Here is a 20,245-nt window from a genome sequence, read left to right as displayed (position 1 = left end):
CTTAGGCAAGAAATTCAATTTGATTTGGTTGCTGCCCAGTCTAAGGAGTTTCTGGTGGCATTAACTGTACAGTGAAGCACCCGTTTTAGAAATGGGTATTGGGTTATTCATTCTAGTAAATCTGTACATTTATACAAATATTTACCAGGCTCTTCAGGGGCAACTCGTCTCTATTCTTGTTTCATATTAAGTGACTTAAATTGGAGTTTGGTGATTTGGTTTTGCTTATTACAAATAGGATTGGAGAAATCAATTAACAGCCTCTCCAACAGCAGTTGAATTTAATAGGGTTAGTGCTAAGAGCAACACTTAGAGGGGGCAGCTGAGACTAATGCTTTCTTTAACCCTCTGATTGACTCCTTAATGGATGCTTTTCAGTCAAAACCATGAAATAAAAGATATTAATCCAGGGCTTAAGTTAATAGTAAAGCATACTCTAGTATTCTGTTTATCATATCAAAAGCTTGGCTTCCATAACTATAGAAGTCTAGTAGAAAAAACTCAGAACTCAAACCCAAACGACTGAATTTGGGATGGCCATGATATCCATAATTTACCATCCTTTTGCATTGTTATGCTTCTGAGAACATTGTCAACTGTATTTCTTTGACTTCATTAGAGACATGGAATTATATGTCTTTACAACTTGGAGAAAGATCATCTAGGTCAGGCTCCTGCCACAGGTTATACGACTGGGCATTGCAGACAGGAGCTAGAAGCAGAGCTACTGATTACCCATCTGGAGCTCGTTCCTTACTTAACATGCTAAAGGATCCCATGAACAAGATGCTTGAATATATTGTTGTGCATCTTAGAAGCCATCTTTTGGCAACATGTATACTTTATAGTTCTGAATTTCTTTCTACCTTCTATGTATGTTCTCTGAATAACCCTTAATGGGAAGAAGATATGACCCAGAGCAATATCTGGGACATATAAAGTGCAGGTCCCTGTCAGGTGCAGTGTTAGTTCACATACTGTTTCCCTGGTCCCACTCCAATGGTTGACAGTCATCTCTGACCAAGGAAATTAGGCCGTGACGATCTCGCATAGGACTAAGGATTTCTTACCCTAAAGAATGTCATGTGATCCTCTCCAGTTGTGGTATTTCTTTTCCTTTCTCCCCCCTACAACTGAAACTATGCACTAGCCTATGTTCTTTCTCTTTAATATCATACTCTGCTGCATCAAGGGGAATATTTGTGGCCATCCAGAGTTCCCAGTGGAACTGAAGTTTACTGAATTTGCAGAATTAGCTACATCTAAGGTGAAACACACCAGACCTTCTCTAATTCTTTCTTCCCATCCTATTCTACTTGTAAGGGTCACAATATGGAAAAGGTAAAATACTAACCATGCGCACTGTAATTGGGTCCTGTACCCATCTTTAAAATTAGAACCAAGTTAGTAGCAGCAAGGGCAGAAACTACACTGCCTGTAGAGGCTTCACATTTGTTGGGCATTCTATTAAGTGGTTCAACAAGCTGTTCATTAAGGAAGACCTAAGCAGGCAAGCCTTTGAAGGGAGGTGCTGAAGAAGCTGAAAAGGAAGGAGAGGAAATCTAGAAGAAAGCACACACCAAAGCAGGCATACATGCCACCACTGCAATAAGAGAGGAAAGGTGGACCTCACTCCAACTGAGAATTCCATGATTTCTAACTTCTGTTAGAAATTTGCATATAAAAATAAGAGGTACCCCTTACCTTATAGGAAAGAATAAATGGGATGAGACTGGAGTGAAAAAGCAGCTGTTCAATACTCTGACTCTGGATTTTTTATCATTTGGTCTCTCAATCTCAAAGCAGGGTGTCTTGGTATTATTTAATGTCTAAATGAGGTGTGTCATCATTGTCTTCTGTCATCAGGTAAGTCCTCAGAACTGACTAGGAATGCTAAAATCTGTGGAGCAAGAAGGAATAGAAAATAGGGAATGAACTGAAAGGTCTTAGCAACTGCTAAGGCACATAAGAGATTCAATTGTGATGTAGCTGACTTTCCAGAGGAAATCATATTTTTATTCTTCCAAAGCCTGAAAGCAAGCCAGGCTGGGTAGAGAGAGGCTGACTCTCCTAGGTTAGCAACCCAAGACCAACAATCTAACATTCTGAGCTCTAATTCCTTGACTCTGCCACTGGCTTGAGCACCTAGGATATGTTACGTACCTATTGAAGCCAAGGCTAAGCTGTCAGCCAGGCTTTCGGAAGCTCCTCAGCTCTCTACCCACTGTACTCCCTTCTTTTGAGCAATTGTTGTAGAGAATAGGAACAGGTTATTTCGACCTCTCCAACCTTGTGAGGTTGACCAGAGCAAGCCACTTGAATGTCCTGCATTGGAAAGATAAATCTTCAAGAATCCTTCAGATGTCAGAAATAGGGAGTTCTCTGGTCTTAGCTCCAGTGCTGCCTTCCCTGAGACCTAAGTTGAGTGATGTAATCCTCTCTACTTGAAAGATCTCTCCAGTCCCCACTGAAGGGGAAGAAGCATCAGTGAAAATCTCAGTACATTTCCTGAGTGGTCAGGAGGATAACGTAGTATCGTTATGATCCTTGGCCTGTCCTGGGACACCTGGGTGTCAGAATTCTAAAGTAATGTAGGATTCCCTCCCCACAACCTAAGTATTACCTGATAACATGTACTTTTGAAAAAGTTTTGGAAATGTCCTTGATAATCCCATCACTCAGGGGTAAGTACTGTTAATGGTTCAGTATATTTCTATGCCTTTAAGTGTTCTTTTCTAGGCATGTTTATAAACATTCATTTATATTCAAACAAAATTTGGGTAAATCTATAGTACGTATTATTTTATTCAACCATGAACATTTCTGTGCATGTTTACTTTAAAAAGCACATGAAATTCTCCCAACCACTCTGTGATGTAGCTAAGGCATAGAAAGTTGGAGGACCTTTCCCAAGGTCACACAGCTCATGTTCAATCTCAGTTCTGTCCGACTCCAAGCCTACATTTTCAGCTAACTCACAACTGTACTACTTCTCCAGAGGAAAAAAAATAACTATACATTTCCTCTTCACCTCTGTCGATTACCTGTTGTCTCCAAATCAAGATCAGGCTTTCTCTGGGGCTTGAATAATTCAATTGTGATACGCAAATCCTCTATGGCAGAGATGGGATTTTAAATTTCTGAATTTAAATATGGTTAAATGATTGGTTTTGGTTAAAGGTCACAGAATTCTAAAAAGTGGCTGGATTTGGGGTATCAGGAAATCTGAAGATCAGTGTTGGTAGGATGTACTCTTAGAAACTGTGATTATTTGTTTAATTCCACAAAGCTGTGCTGTAGATAGGTTGGTACCCTTCTATAGATTTTAAAAACAGAGACTTTGTTGATTTATTAGAAAAACCTCAGACAAATCCAAGTTGAAAAACATTCTATAAAATATGACTGATGCGCCTCAAGACTGTCAATGCCATGAAAAACAAGGAAAGACTGAGAAACTGCCCCAGATCAGAGGAGAAGAGGGAGATATGACAACTAAATGCAAGGGGAGCCCTGGATTGGATCCTGAAACAGGGAAAAAAGACAGTAATGGAAGTACTTTGGTGAAATACAAAGAAAGCATCAATTTTAGTTAATTAAGAAGTGCCAATGTTGGTTTCTTAGTTTTGGCCAATGTGCCATGGTGATGTAAGAGGATGAGATTAGGGGAGTCTGTATGAGAGGAAATGGGAGTTCACTGTACAATCTTGACAACTTTCCTGTAATCTGAAATTGTTCCAAAATAAATTAAGACACATTAAAATGTCCTTAATGCAGGAAAGAAAGCAGAATAATAAAATCATAAATACTACAAACTCCCTACGACAATGGAAATGAGTTTGCACTGTACTGCATATATTTCTTAAAGGCACAACTAGGCTGTAAAAACAGATAAACCTACATCCATGCGCTTAGACTGAAGGAAACGGTGCCTTCTGCATCTGGTCTCATGGTGTGTGATGGCTATTTGACTCCCATTGTGGAAATGGAGATACTCTTGTGCCGCTTTCCTTGTACCTCCTGATAGTCTGCAAGTGTCCGTGATAAGTGTATCTATATGACAAGCGGGTCCATTTCCTTTAGAAGCTTTGATCCATCATTAAAAAGTAAGACTGAAAACAGTGCCTCCCTTTGACTTATGTTTTGCATTTTGCTGACACCGTGAGGGTTTGGAAGAACAAAAGGATCTGAGCAGCCTCTACAGGGAGCTGTTCCTTGCCTGGTGCTGATCACGTAGGAGCTAATCTTCAACTCTGCTCCTAGGAGGATATTCTATGAAGCTGGGGGAGCTGGGATTCGAGCCAGGTCTCTGTGGAGAGTAGAACCCCTTCGGATAAGGTAAGAAGGGGTCTGAATCGTGTTCTTTTCAAGACTGTTACTTTCTTTCCCAGTAGAGTCTATTCTCTGAAATAGTTCATTTGTCCTCTATCTGGCAAACTCAGCTTCCTCCTCTTAGAACCAACAAATCTGACCTAGCCTATAAAAGTTCGGTAAGTTTTTTTTTTTTTTCAATAAACAAAACAGATACACTCATACACATGTGTGTACACACATACATATGACTTCTAAATTTCTGTAAATCTTAAACTGTTCCGAAATAGAGCTTGAAGGTCTGTGTCCTGAACAGAAGCTTGGGCTTCTGTTGCTCTTGCTGTATGAGTTGTAAAGTCAAGCTCAGACATGACTTCTGAGAGCCATCAAAGATAGTTCCCCATTTGTTTTCCTAAGTAGATTTCCTAGAACCCAAACAAGTCTTCTCCCTACTCTCACGGGCTCCAGCAGAAAGTTAAGTTTAAATGACAGACAGGTGGTCATGATGGCACAGGGTGGGGAGACTGAAACATCTCTGGAAATATAGCAGTGAAGACAATGGTATTTATCAGGTCTTTTCGGAGACAGTATTGTACATGGACAGATTGAACAGGAGGCTGAGCTTTGAATAATGACATGTGGTCACTAAACCTCAAACTAGGGAAGGAGGGGCTAGTTAAGTGCAAGACCTTTATTTTGTCAAGAAGTTTTGCAAGTTAGGTGGGAGTTAAATTGCTTAGGGCAAGAGAGGAGAATTAAATGCGACCACCTTTGGTTTTCCTTCTCTGCCTTCCCCCTAGGCCTCTGCTCAGTCTCTCCCTGAACATGTGTTCAAATAAAAGCCTTTCTCATGAAGGGAGTATGCCTCCAAGGACGTCCCCAAGATAAATAACCTGGAGATCAGGAGAAAATGTTGGAATTTTATTTGTACACAACACACCCACAAAACACTAATACATGCAAAACACTAGTACATGCAAACATTTTACTGAGAAAATGGTGTGGAGACTGCTGGTTTAAAAAATGGTGGTGGTAAGCTGCACTCCCCTGTTAGTTGACTTTGTGCTATTTACATTCTTTTGCAACCCACTTAAAATTATAAAAGTAACAAACTTTTGTTCTCAAAATATTAGGCTTTGATTCTTGCTCAATGATATTTTCAAAAAGTCAAAATGGGTATGGATACATCGTTCTAATTATGGTTGGTTGGTTCATTTCCCCAGGGGCCTAAATAGGAAAAATTTAAGCCTTTTATCAATGTGATTTGTATTTGTTGGTGACCTGAAGAGTTGAATAAAGTGGAGAATCACTTAAAATTTTGATACATGCATCTCTTAAACATTTTCTAACAAAGGTTAAATTTTGAATTCCAGGTTATTCAGTGGATAATTTATTCTCTAATACTTTCGGTAATTTTTATTAAATGCCAATGTTTTGATATAGGACCATAAAAAAGATTGACATTCAGCATGGGGTCCCCCTTATTCCAATCCTCTTATCCTGCTTTACTTTTTCCCCAAAGCATTTATCAACCTCCTAACATACCATAATATTTCATTATTTTTTATGTTTATTATTTGCTTCTCTTGGAGAGTATAAGCTGCACAGTATTTTTACTATTTCTTTTGTAGGTAGAATTCTTTGTGGTAATAAAATGTTTATGTTAAGATAGCACATTGGGAAAGGCTCTGCTTACCCACAGAAGGCAAGCTTCTCAATCTTTTTGTGGTTCCTTGCATCAAGACACTTCAGTGGCGTGAAGGAAAAATTGGAAACTTGGGACTTACAGTTATATTTAAAATATTGACTTGCCCTCAGGATCAGGCTGTTGCTGCTGACCTTAAAGGGGGTTAAGAGAAAGCACCCTAGGTCATAGGCATGCTGAGTTGTGGTCGCACATGAAATGCTAGAGCAAGCCAGGAGACTTTGCGTCGTCCTTTAAAGAATGAGCCCCAAAAGCGTTCTGAATCTGGCAGCAGAAGGTTTAAAACAAAAAACAGGGCAAATGTTGTAAGCTACTTATTTTTTGAGCACATGCCATTTTTCTGTCTCATTTCCCAGTTGGAGTGGCAGTAACATCAGATGGGGCCAGGCCTTCCGCCTCCGGCATCTCACCACAGGCCACTACTTGGCCTTGACAGAGGACCAAGGCCTCATCCTACAAGACCGGGCAAAGTCAGACACCAACTCCACAGCCTTCTGTTTCCGGGCATCAAAGGTAAGATGTGATGAAGCGGACTTTAACCTTGTTCTAAAAGTGAAAGCTCTGAAACCTCCCAGTAGAACTATGCAAAGAAATTAAAGTGGGAGAAAATGGAATTGGAAATTGGACTTAAAATTTCCTTAGATGTTTCCTTCTTTTGTTTTTTGAACTGATTTCATAGAAGAAGTATACCCTAAAGTAAAGGTTAAAGACATGGGCAAGAGGAGAGTGGAAAACCCTAGAAAAGAGAAGGATTGCTGGCATGAGTATTGTTACTTGGAGGCTGATGGAAAATCCTGCCGTTGTTGTCTTCATAACTTGTGAGTTACATGAAACCAAACCCAGCTGAAGGGGAATGACATGCTTCCCTCCTGTAAAGCAGTGGTGCAACATGGAAGCACCTGTTTCACTGCTGTTTAAAGCAAGGAAGGAAATTTCTTTGCAAGCGCTACAGAGAACAGGCACAATTCTGCCAATAATCTATATAATGTGAAGTTACTTGTAACTATCTCATCCTTTTCTTTAGCTGTGTCTTTCTTCCAGGCCTCAGCTCTTTCCCATCAATCCCTATTCTTCATTAAGGGAGGAAGGTCTGTCAGGTTAACTCCAAACTTGTAACTTTGCCATTTAATGTGTATATAGATCACTAATTTTTTGAAAAACCTCTAGTTTTGATGTTCAGCCCAGTTTTGATGCTGCAAAAGCCAGAGCTGGATCTACTTGGATGATCAAAACTGCATGCTGAACTAACTTCTGACACACAGTTGAATGCACTGTCATGTCATGATTGTTCTGGAAAAAATCACTGAAGCCTACGAAAGGCTCTTCACGGACATCTGCACAGTTACCAGGAAGTCTGCACCTCCTTAGGAGAGTTCAGCAAATCCTTTGAGAGCTTCATCTCTAGTTTTCATTCTTCTTTGTTCTTTTCCAGAAATAAGTGTGGTATTCTCGACACGGTTTCAGTGAAAGGTTATTGAAGATTCAATTCACATAGGACGAGGTGTGAAGCCAGCAGCTGAATTTTATATGGGGCGAATCTGCATCCTAATACATAATAGAACAGCCTTTCCGCCCTACCCCTCTTTGCAGAAGGGGGCTTAGAATCCTTGTTCCCTCTTTTTATGGTCTGACAGTCTTTTGGGCAGATAATCTCTTTAGCATATAGGTGTTTCTCCTTCAAATTTCAGTATGTCAAAATGAAGTTTTCCCACACATTTTTTTTTATAGTTAAACAATTTTATTTACATAGTCAAGCAGTGTTTAACATTCACATCTATTATGTCACATCATACAACTGTAAATACAAAATTACTACAGTACAATGTATATTCTCTGCATGATCCAAAATATTTGGTGGCCCCCAAAAAACTCTTGTTAAAATTCAGCAGCTTGGGCAGGGCACAGTGGCTCAGCAGGTAAGAATGCTTGCCTACCATGCCCGAGGACCCGGGTTCAATTCCTGGTGCCTGCCCATGTAAAAAAAAAAAAAAAATATTCAGCAGCTTATCAAAAATTAAAACCGCATTCTGTTTAAAATGAAGATCTAGCACAGTGTTAGACTTAAAGAAATATCAATTTTAGTACATTCTGAGAAGTTGCAGAAGGGTACGTTTGAACCCACACATTTTTTTAAAAACATTAAAAATATGAGTTCCTCACCAGTAGCTTCCCAATAAGCACATCTTCTTCTCTTCCTGTGGCCTAAATGCCTCGTTGTGCTTGTTCTGGTTTTCTGAACTTATTTCCTTCATGTTACCTCACTCTCTTTTTCAGATTCTCTGCAATACAAAGGGGGTTTTAGCTTGAAAGTAACTAAAAGTAACCCAAGTAGTAGTTAAGGGCAGTGCAACTCATTAAAAGAATCAATGAAGCCAAGTAACAGAAGTCCTAAGAAGAGTGACAGACAAGACCCTGTCCTTCCTTAAGAGGTGACTTGGACATGGAGCACGGGTGAAATGGAGAGGGTGGGGAGATAGAAGCAGAGGTGGCAGTAAGAAAAAGACTCATGATGGCCGAGGACCAAAGAAGTCCCTTTCTAAGATGTCAATATGGTCCTGTCTTCATTTGTTTACTTCCTACCCCTTCCTCCTCTGTCCCTTCCAGCTGTGCTGCCCTTGAACAGAGCAGTGACACTACTATCTTTACCATTTCACAAAGAGACTTTTCCTATGACAAAAGGGGAATCAGTTGACCTTACGGGCAGCTGGTAGATTTCTTTTTCAAGGTCACATTTCCATCCCATTCCTTTTTTGGCTCAGCTTTGTGAGTGTGGCTCAGCATTGTGCCAGGTCTCTGGGGAAAGACAGAACAACTCAGAGCCCCTAGAGAGCCCCAGGACATTCCTTTCACTTGGTACCAGTTCTGGCCTACAAATACATTTACCCCACAAAGGCCCATTTCTTATTTCTCTAAGTCTGCCCATTTCCATGCACTTGGAGACAAACACTGATGGCTGGAAAGTCATGGTGGTTCCATGGGGGCCACTGGCATAGGCTAGCTGACTTGTGAAAGTCACCCATGAGTCACATTGTCCCTGTCACTTGGTTGCATAATTACATTTCATTGAAGTCACTGTGTTTGAGATTTAAAAAAACCCTAAATATAGTAGTATTCAACCCAGCCACCTTAATTTTAATTTGAAAGGAACTGAAATTAAAATGACCTAGGCCCCATAGCAGGTGAAGATATGATGGTATACCCAAAGGATTGAGGCTCCCTTGGGAAGTTATGAAGGCAAGATATTTGGCATCATAGATTGTGAAGCTACCAAAAAGGAATATGCAGGGCACACACATCTCTACCATATGTAGTCCACAAAGCTGTTGGAGGACGAACACTAAGGATCCCCTGATATCTCTGGACTTCCTGAGTCCTTCTTAATAAGCATTCTTGCCTTGGTTGTTGCAGGCTCTTCTGGAATGCTCTCTACAGTGTGCCTGCCCCTCACTGGGGAGCAGTGGTGTTCTCCAGAAGAAAGAGGTTTATGGTTCTATTTCTTAATTATGTGAGGGCATTGAATCATCCTGCCAGCTCTCGTACATTATAGGCATTGTATATAGAGTAGATGGCAGACAGTGGGCCCAAGAGAGTGTCTCAAGGACCTGGGTGGTGGCACAGAAGTTGTGAGAACTCAGCAGGAAGGCTGAGAGGTGGATGTGGTGAGTGGGGGCCTTTGTGAACTGACAGGGGAGGGGAATTCATCTGGTCCTCTCTGTTGGAGAACTTGGAATACAGAAAAAAAACACTACTGGTAAGAGCCCAGTTTGGGCTTCAGTTATGTGGTCTGGGAGGATATTGGGTTTATTTGGCCATGAGTCATTTGGTGATGACAGGCTTCCCACCCCATGTTTTCTGTCAAGTAGTATTGGCCTGTGGCAGCTGTGGCTACTAAATCAGGGGCCATGGAACAGCTGCAGGTGTGCACATATTTTCAGTTTCTTAATGCTGCTGAAATGCAATACGCCAGAAATGGAATGGTTTTTATAAAGGAGATTTATGAAGTTATGAGCTTACAGTTCTAAGGCCTTAAAAATGTCCAAACTAAGAAATGTCCAAACTAAGGCATCCAGAGAAAGATACCTTCACTCCAGGGAAAGGCCGAATGGCAACCAGGATTTCTCTATCAGTTGGCCTGCATCTGAGGTTCTTGTTCCCGGTTCATGGCTCTGTGCTTCTCATTCCAGTGACTTCTTTAAGAATCTGTGAGCCTTCATTTAGTTTCTCTATGGTAAAACTCTGGGTTCTGGCTTGCTTATCATCTCATGGGAAGGAACATGGCTATGTCTGCTGGGCTCCTGTCCTGCCTTCTGGCTTCAAACGGTTTTCGTAGATCCTGGGGGCCCTTTTGGCACCTTCCTCTGCAGCTCCAAATGTTGGTGTCTGCTTCCATCTCTGGTCTTGGTAATGGCTACCCAAGAATTTACAGATGTCTGTGTCTGAGCTTTCTCCAAAATGTTTCCCCTTTTAAAGGATTAGTAAACTTATCCTTAGTAAACAAAGGACCCACCTCCAATGGGCAGAGCCACACCTCCATGGAAATAATCAGAGTATCATACCCACATTTGGAAGTGTTGCATCTTCATGGAAACAACCTAATCAAAAGGTTCCACCCTAAACAATGGGTCTGGCCCCACAAGATTGGCTCAGTATTAAAATAAAATGGCTTTTCTGAGGTACATAATAGCTTCAAACCACCATATGTCCCAAGAAGGATGGCAGGTGCCACTGTGACTCTTGTATGTTCCTGATAGGACCAGGGATATGAGTGAGCCTTGCTGAAAGAGGACCAAGTCTGAATGCCAGCTGTAATTATTAGCCTGGGCCTGGCTCAAAGAATAATTCTTAAGTCTTGGAGTAAGCTATGTGAAAACACGTAGAATAATGAGCAGAATGTGATCATGGTCAAGGTTTTATTTTATTTTGTTTTATCCTCTTTCAGCAGGATGATCCAAATCAAACTGAAGGTCAGGAGGTCTACATTGTTTCCTCTAAACTTCAGCATTACATCCTTATTGTTTCCTAATCTGGAAGCAATGTAGTATAAGATACAGCATGGTCATAAAGTCATACAGACCTGACCTTGAGTTCTCTCTGTTCTCTGTGAGACCTTGAACAATTCTTAATCTTGTTGTACCTCATTTGACTCTGTCATAAAAATTTAAGATCTGATCCCTGCCTGCCTTTCTCCCATATCTTTTGCACTCATTCATGTGTTGTCCCGTGCTCCTGCATACTGAATGTTTATTGGTACTTTTATTCTCACTACCAATCACATGCCTAGAATGCCTTCTCTCTGCCTCTCCTCCAAAAATTTCCGCTAATAAACTCCTTATACCTCAGATAAGTTTTAAATATACCATACAGGAAGTGGTGACTTGGAGCTACATACCCCAAGAAAGTATGTTCTTAAGCTTAGTCCCTTCCTGTAGGTCTAAACCCTTGTAAATAGGACCTTTTGATGAAGTTACTTCAGTTCCAATGTGACCATGGAATCTGGGTGGGTCTTAATCCTGTTACTCAGGGCCTTTGAATGAAGGCCACAGGGACCAGCCAAGAGATGGAAGTTAACCAAACCTGGAAGAGAAAGAAAAAAAGGCAACAGAGGCTGTTATACGCATTGCCATGTGAAAGAAATACCTAAGACCAAGCGTTGCTGGCATCCAGCCCCCAAACACCACAGTCTTATGGGATAAAGCATCACCTTGATGGTGCCTTGATTTTGGACTTCTTCTGGCCTCAAAATGGTAAACCAATAAATTCACATTGTCTTTAGCCAACCCATTTCATAGTATTTGATTTATCAGTCAAGAAACTGAAACATAGGAGGGAACTCAGTAGGCTCCCATTCACAATTCTGATATAGCTGTCTTTGATGATTAGGTTCTGGTGACAGTTTGGCCAGGTAATGATACCCAATTGTCTGGTCAGGCAAGCACTGGCCTAACCATTACTGCAGGGATATTTCATGACTGCTTAATAAACTAGAAATCTGACTTATTAAACCATCAGATGCTGATTAAATCATCAGTCAGCATCTGTGGTTGATTACATCTACCATCAACTAAGGGATGGAAAAAATACAATCAGTTGGATTTAATCCAATCAGCTGGGTACTTTTAAGGAAGAAAGAATTTTCACTTCTTCAAGCCAGATAGCCTCTCCTGTAGAGTTTGTCAAGGGCCTTCATCAGAACTGCCAGCCTCGTGGCCTGCCCTACAGATTTTGGACTCTTTTATCCCCATGAGTGCATGAGACACTTTCATAAATCTCATATTTACAGATATCTCCTGTTCTTTTTCCCTAGAGAGCCCTCACTAATATACTGTCACTCACTAAACCAGGAGCCCCTGGACAACAGGGACCACACACAGCCCCTTTTTTGATACTCCCACCTCCCATAGTATAGAGCATGGAGTAAATTTGAAGAGGTAAATAAATGTGATTGTATATTAGAGAGTGAAATCCAATTCATTTTAACCCCCCTGTGGTGGTTTGGAGACATATGTACCCCTGAGAAACATGTTCTTAAACTTAATCTATTCCTATGGGCATGACCCCATTATAAGTAGGACTTTTGATGAAGTTACTTCAGTTAAGATGTGGCCCACCTCAATCAGGATGGGTCTTAATCCTATCACTGGTGTCCTATATAAGTGGAATGAAATTCAGACTGAGAGAAAGCCATAGAAAGTAGTCAGAAGCTGAAAAATCAATGGAACCCAGAAGAAGGGGGAAAAACCAAGAGACATTGCCACGTACCTTGCCATGTGACAAGCTAAGGACCAAGGATTACCAACAGCCAGCCCCTGAAATGCCACGTCCTTTGGGAAGAAAGCATCGCCTTATGACATCTTGATTTGAACTTTCTTTTAGCCTCAAAATGGTGAGCTAATATTTCCCATTGTTTAAGCTGACCCATTGTGTTAGTATTTGCTTGAGTAACCTAGGAAACTAAAACACCCCATCAGCTTCATAGTAGTATTCTGTTATCATTATGTAATCATTCTCTCTCATATCATCCCTGTAACATTAATAAAAGAGTCATTTTATTTTGAACATCTAAGTTCAATTTTTATGAACTTGATTTCACATAATTTGTCAATGGTTTTGACATTGCAAGGCCATTCCCTGAGAACTGTCAAATAATGTGATTTAATATTTGTTCTGGCATGGAAGTCTATTTAGAAGTCATTTCTCAATGTCACTTTACAAGACTGAATTCCATTCAGGAAAGTGTGAATTAACAATGATAAAGCAAGCCTTATTACATGTAACAGTTTAGTTTATAGCCATTTTAATTAGTGGACAGTAAGTCTTGAATGGTTGAGATAGAATCTCAAATTTCACCCCTTTCTTTGCAAAAGGGCATAGAGCCATCCCTTCCCTAATTAGAGGAAAAATTTCCTTGATATATAACAACCTGAAGCTCAACTTAGTAAACATTTATCAGACATCTCCTGGCAAATGTGCTAAGTACTGGCCAAATGTGACTTCTTTTCCCACTTTTCAGAAATCATGATCTCTTCTCTCTGCTGTGTGTGGAAAGCATCCCTGTCTTCTGGGATCTTCCAATCACAGCTTCTCCTCCAGCAGCCCTAAACTAGATGGCAGCTGGGCTCTTGGTGCATCCCATTAATGAAAATATGAGCACTGAAGTAGTGCCGTTTATGCCAGTGCCTTTCCTTGTTTTGCCCATTTCCTCATCAAGTTATCAGTTGGGGAAAGCAGGGGAATGCAGCAAACAAAGGAAGAAGAAAGAAAGAATATACATTAAGGTTCAAATATCTAGAGATAACACTTTATTAAAGTTTCATTTTACATGAAATCTGTGAAGTGTTTTTTAAGTTTAAATTGATTCTTCTTCCCAAGTCTATATTGTTAAAAGCAGAGGTGGTCAAGGAAGACCATAGACTTTGAAATTGAAGTTCGAAGTTTGAAGTTGGGCTTTGGCTTTGAATCCTGGCTCTGTAACCTGCTATTCAATCATAATGTCCCTGTTTGTAAAAATGGAGATGAAGAAATTTATCTTGAAGGATTAGGGTGAGGATTAAATTAGACCAGGAAAATAACCTGAGAATTTGTTTCCTTATCTATAAAATGGTAGTACATTGCCTACCTCAATGTAATGGTATAGGAGTTAAGTGAGAAAGATAAGGAGAACAGCCCACCCAGCACAGCGACTTCTACTCAAGAAATGTGTCCTTCCTATCTAGCTAGTTGAAAAAGCTGTCCTCAGCGTGCTGTAAATGCTGGAGGGGCTTCTTCCCTTCCCACCCAGCAGGGATCTTATAACCAGCCTCAGGATTTTTTAAGGCATAATAAGACGTTTCATTCTAGGGCAGAAATTGACAAGGGAATTGGAGGGGTATAGAAGTTAACCCAAAGGTAGTTTCTCAAGAGATACCTAGTAAAGAACAGACAAAGTCCTTGTTGGTTCAGTCCAGATTCCATGAATGCACCTCATCTTCTCATATCTACTTTGCTTCTGAAACATTTTCTGGGTGCCTTAAATAACCACAAATTTCACTCTATTTGATTAATATGAATTAGGGCCTACTCTGTTCCAAATATCATGCTACAAACTAGTGCCGCAGCCTACAACTTAACCCATCTCAGGCCTTGCTTCTTTTGAATCCATCAGTCACACAGCTGCCAGAATGATTATTTTAAGATGCATCCCTGTGTCAGCCCCCTGCTTAAAATTCTCAGTAGTTTTCTATTACCTACATGAGCTTTTCCCCAAAGGCATTCCAAAAATATTTCCATGAAAAGAAAAAAAAGGCAAAATGTCACATTAAGCAGAGTTCAACAGGTTTTATGCTTGCTTGCTTGTTTGTTTTTTGCTGCAGGATCGTAAGTGCTTATATGCACTTAATGTTCACTCTGACTCTTAAATGAAGTCCTCTTCCCCAGAGAAGGTCTGCTAACACTGAGTTTGAGAAACATGAACCTATATGGAAAGTTCAGAATCCTTAATCTGGTGTTTGAGTCCCTTTCTAGACTTCCACCACTCTGGTGCCTTCCCTGCCCTTCTTGCTAGAATGTCATTCCCTCCCATAGTCCCCTTCTCTCCGCTCATTACCAGCTGATCTCAAATCAGGTTTCAGTCTGATTTAAAACTGTCCTTAATTCCCCAGCAGAGTTGGTCTCTCTTCTAAACTCCGGTTGTATCCTGAGTACAGATCATATCACATTATTAGTTAGTAGGCATAACTCCTAAAATGTATATGAACCCAGAGTCAATTTTTCCATAAAGTAATAGGATACATTTTCAACTTCATTTTGAAAATAGCCTTTAAACAACTAAGACATTGGTTCAGTTAATTACTTAACTGTGGTAATGATAATGGCAGTAGTAACAATTCAACTAGTTATGTTCAAATGACAGATGGGCATTGGAATCACATCTGATTTTGGATTCTGGTTCATTGCTTACTATGGGGCTTTGAACAAATTGCTCAGTCTCTGTAAGCCTCAGAAAAAAGCAAAAGAAATAAAAACAGTAGGGCCATTGAAACGTTTACAGAAAATGCTTGTAAAGTCATATATAATACATGCCACTTTGTAGGTCCTTGGTAAATTTCCTTGCTGGAGTTATCCTTATAGAGTTCTTAGCATAATACTGCTCCAAGCCATGTACTGGACAAATAAATATTAAATAATATCCTTCTATAAATATTAAACCAAACTGGAGAGAAGGAAGTTGATCATCTAAGCCATATGCTAACATGAAAATTATGATGTAGTCACAAGCATTTCCTTGGTAAACTTTCAGTGGAAGCAGGAGATGATTATTAATAGCCTTCAACACATATTAAGCCATATAACCTGTTCCTTCTCGGTATCAACTCATCTCATGTAGACAAAGTTGATGGAGATAAATATACAAATTGATACTTATAGACTAATTAAAACATTATATTTAAATTAAAACATCCTATTTTAAGCAGAACACTGTATATAACACAAATTAAAATCCCAGTCTTGCCCTTAGAGAGTTTCCAATCTGGTAGAGGGCTTTAAGTGTGCTGACAAATGTTTCATATAGCAGAACATATGCCTTATCTCTCACCTTGAGAGGTGAAGCAAAATGTCAAGAGAACAGAAGATGCTACACTGTCTTCCAGGTGTGGAGATGGGAAGGTGAATGAGATATAAAGACTTAGAGATGAGGTAGAAGAATTCCAAGCAGAAAGTAAAATATCAGCAAAGGCCCAGAGGAAAAGAACATTTGATATACCCAGGTAGCAGCTAATGGTCCAATTTGGTTATAGCACATGGTTTATAAGGGTTTCAGAAATGAGAATTGTATTCTGTGGGACTGGTGAGTTGTTTAAGGGAGGGATTGATTTAGCCCTATCTTTTGGTAAGTTTCCCTTTCTAGCACTAGAATAAGTGCATCTGGGGCCATATTCAAGTACAGAGAGAGGAACTTTAGTTCATTCTCAAGTCAGAAGGAAATCATCAAACTGCTGTCCATTGAATCAAGCTCCTCTGTGGTTGCCCTCTTTCCTTTCTTTACTGACTTGTCATTTGTTGTCATCATTTAAGTTCGGGTTTGGATGGTTTTGCTTCAGTTTTAGTTTTTGTTGCTGCTGCTGATCTTCATCTTTGAAATTACAAGTGGCCACTGCAGCGATTACCGTAGAACTTGGGAAGGTGATGCAGTTTTGTAAAAGTAAAGACACAAAAGAGACTCTTTGTTCTGTAGAGACAAATGATCCATTTATTTCAGTAACTCTGAAAAACCACCTCCTAGTGTTTATTTTCCTTGGTAAAGCTGTGTTTAAATAAGTGAAAAGTGAGAATAATGGACAGGCCGTGCTCACTGATAGCTTGGGGATATGCATTATTTTAACCAAGAGTTCTTAGAGATCAGTGTAATTATTCATGTTTATCAATCGCAGTATTTATTACTTTGGGTTCACTGTATTGACTATGTTTAAGAACAGGCTAGACATAAAAATTATGGTATCTTTTAAGTTCTGCTACTAGACTCAATGTCTAAAGATCTATGGATAGTTCTCAGATGAAAGTCTAGCATCCATTATGTTATAGAATAAATGTGTTACTGACCAATTGCCTATGAAGAAAATCCTAGTATATAAAATTTGATTTTCCTGTTGGCTTTATTATAAAATCAGAAATGTGTCACTCTGCAAATGTTCATTTTGAGAATGTCATATCTAACAGTTCAGCCAAAGTTTCAACATGCACATTATTTTTTAAAGTGCTCAAAATGATTCTCTAAACAAGTGCAAAATAACTAATGTTGCTTTTTGAAGAGCTGAGAAAAAAGAAATAAAGACTTAAATGAAAAAAAATATATTTGAAAGAAAAATATTCAGTTATATCTATTGATTCACCTCAATGTTTATTAAGTAACTTCTGGATATTCTGTATTAGAGATCCAAAATTAATTGAAATCAGGCCCATGCCCTTGATTCTTTCTTAGTCTAATAAAAGAAAGCATCATATGAGTAGATACATCTGTATTTTAATGTGCTAAGTGCTAAAGAAAGGGATGAGACTGTGCTGGGGGGCAAATACAGCAGGAAGGCCTGAAACAGAAATGGAGGCACCTGAGCAAGGGGTTTTTTTTTCTTGCATGGGCAGGCCCTGGGAATCGAACCTGGATCTCCACCATGGCATGCAAGAACTCTGCCTGCTGAGCCACTGGGGCCTGCCCCAAGCAAGGTTTTGACACACGAGTAAGAGCTTAGAATAGTGGGAAAGAGCCCAGACTTAGGAGTCAAGATTAGAAGATTTAAATCCTGGCTGTCATTATTTCTTGAGTGTTCTTGGACACATTAACTTACTTTCCTGCCTTCGCTTTCTCATTGAAAAACGAGATAATATTTTTAGCCACATTATAGGCAGTTATGAAAAGTCAACCCATGTAGAGAACTTAGAGCACTGCCTCGCACCTGGCAACGACCCAATACACCTGTTGCTGCTGTTCCATTGTGACGAATGGGAGGGATGCATTGAAAGCAGAGGGACTAGCATGCTGTTTTTCATTCTGCAAAAAAAGTTCAAAATGCTCCCTAGCTAGTGACTTTTATAAATAAATGAGCAATTTAATGCAAGATGTGGAACAGAAATGGAGATAGAGTAGAATTGTTTAAAATAGAGCCACAGAGCCCCTGATTGATAAATAATGAACAGAATTACATTGCCTGGGGGGGGTTACTTCATGACACATTCTGTGGCAGGAACTTCAGGTTGTCCCCAAGTGGACCCCTAATACGTAGTAACTTCTTCTTTTCCATATTGAAGAATGAAACCCATTTAACTGCAACACACAAATGAGGTCCAAGGAGACTAATATGCAAATTATTGCATTAGACTTAAGGTACAGTAGTCCTTACCTGCTCAGTCTGCTGATTTCCACAAAAGGTATTTATATGATGCCAGCAGATAAAGCCACTGAAGCAGAAGATTTAAGCTATAATAACCACTTAAATTATGGACAATACCACTGGTCGAAGACAAATCAATTGGCTAATTAGGGTTTATTATTAAAGGTCTCCAGGTCAGGGTGAGGAAAGTATAAAACATAATGGAGAATTACATAAAATCAGAATAGAAGAGACAATCTAACCAGCTACTTCCTTTCCCCACAGATTTAAATAATCACTTAAGTAGCCTGTTGATTTTTACAAATAACAACAGATAAGGGAAACAAGCCTTTCTGAAAGCCAAGCTTGGACAGGCACAGCAGGATTCTTTTGGTAATTGGTTACCTGGCTTAAAACTTCTACATAAGTGATTTGTTTTATGTATCGAGTTGCTATGTAATCACACATGCCTATGTTTGTTTCTTTTTTGTGAAATAGGAAATGAAGGAGAAATTGGATTCAAGTCACAAGCGAGATATAGACGGCATGGGGGTTCCAGAAATCAAGTATGGGGATTCCATCTGCTTTGTCCAGCATATAGTTAGTGGCTTGTGGGTTACCTACAAAGCACAAGATGCCAAAACATCACGCCTTGGACCTCTGAAAAGAAAGGTAAGGAGTCAGAATTGTTTTATATTGAGTTGGAAGCAACCAGGCCGTAGAAATGATTCTGAGAATCCGATAACATGAAGTACTTATTACTATTCTGAAGAGTTATTCTGTGACAGTTTGTACACAGTTCCTCTGGTGCATCAACCTAATGTGGTTACTTTGCTCCCTGTATTCAGTGCAAAACACAGTTAAATACTTGACAAATCTGTAAGGCTGGGGGAAAGTCAAACAATATACTCTAAAATATGATCTAAATGACTTTGAATGAATATGCTGTTTTGGGATTATCCACATCGTTGCTCTCTTCACTTAGGTGGATAATTGCATTATTGTGCAATTTTCATAATAGCCCAATAGAATCACTATGGAGAAACTGCAGATTGCATAATAACAAGCTCACAAAAACCAACATGAAAGACGAGATCTTGTGGAATGATGCTGTACCCACAGAGAATTTATCAAAATTTGAGTGGTCTGTTCTAGCCTGCTACATTGGGAAATTGACCTAGATACATGCATTGTCTTTTTACTAGAAAGTCAATTGCCACAGTAATGTTTCCTCTGGATAGGAACCAGAAAATAGAAGCCAGGAATTTGATGCATTTTCTTAAGAAAACTTTACAAAGTAAGGGTTTAGGTAGTTAAAGAGTCTCAGAATAAGATTGTGGGAGATATTATACACTGTAGTTCAGATATATTAGCACAATGTGCTGGTGATGAAAAGTTTGCCACAATGCTGGTTCTTGAAGAAAGGATGTCAGGAACAAATTTAAGGTAATGTCTTTCTTTTGTGTAAAGCAAAATATACCTGAAGAATATTCAGAAAAGGAAAAATAAAATCATTAAGAGAGGATAGAAAATGGAATAAAAGACCACACAAAGAAGTTTGTGTGAACCCAACCCTCCCTCTGAAAATAATTGTAAATGCTGGATAAAATACAAAAACAGCAACAACAAAAACCAAAAAGACAAATGAACAGTTTGAAGGTATCAGTAAACAAGGCAGCCAGAATATGAATGCTAAAGATCCCAAATAAAAGTGAAGGTCAGTAAAGTGAACTCCATCATTGTCTCAACTTTTCCCCTTAACATATTTCTGATTTGTAGCACTTGGGAGAAAAGAAGGCTCTTGTGTTACTGTCATTAGACTAGAGAGACACATTAGAAATAGGGTCAGCCAAGGTTTCTGGGACTTGAGGGGCCAAGATTCCGGAGTGCA

General features: G+C 39.6%; 1 protein-coding gene across 5 annotated transcripts in view; it reads left to right on the top strand.

Moving 5' to 3' along the window:
* RYR3 (ryanodine receptor 3) overlaps positions 1-20,245 on the top strand; it is a 498,481-nt gene that overhangs the window by 221,452 nt on the left and 256,784 nt on the right. For all 5 annotated transcript variants that reach the window (XM_077127361.1, XM_077127358.1, XM_077127359.1 and 2 more), the window contains exons 9-11: positions 4,261-4,335; positions 6,370-6,526; positions 18,853-19,026. In XM_077127361.1, coding sequence (XP_076983476.1) covers positions 4,261-4,335; positions 6,370-6,526; positions 18,853-19,026 — 406 coding nt within the window. The remainder of the gene's footprint in view (positions 1-4,260; positions 4,336-6,369; positions 6,527-18,852; positions 19,027-20,245) is intronic.

The sequence above is a fragment of the Tamandua tetradactyla genome, chromosome 14, assembly GCF_023851605.1.
Source record: "Tamandua tetradactyla isolate mTamTet1 chromosome 14, mTamTet1.pri, whole genome shotgun sequence".
NCBI lineage: Eukaryota > Metazoa > Chordata > Mammalia > Pilosa > Myrmecophagidae > Tamandua > Tamandua tetradactyla.
This window is presented reverse-complemented; position numbering and strand designations above follow the sequence as displayed.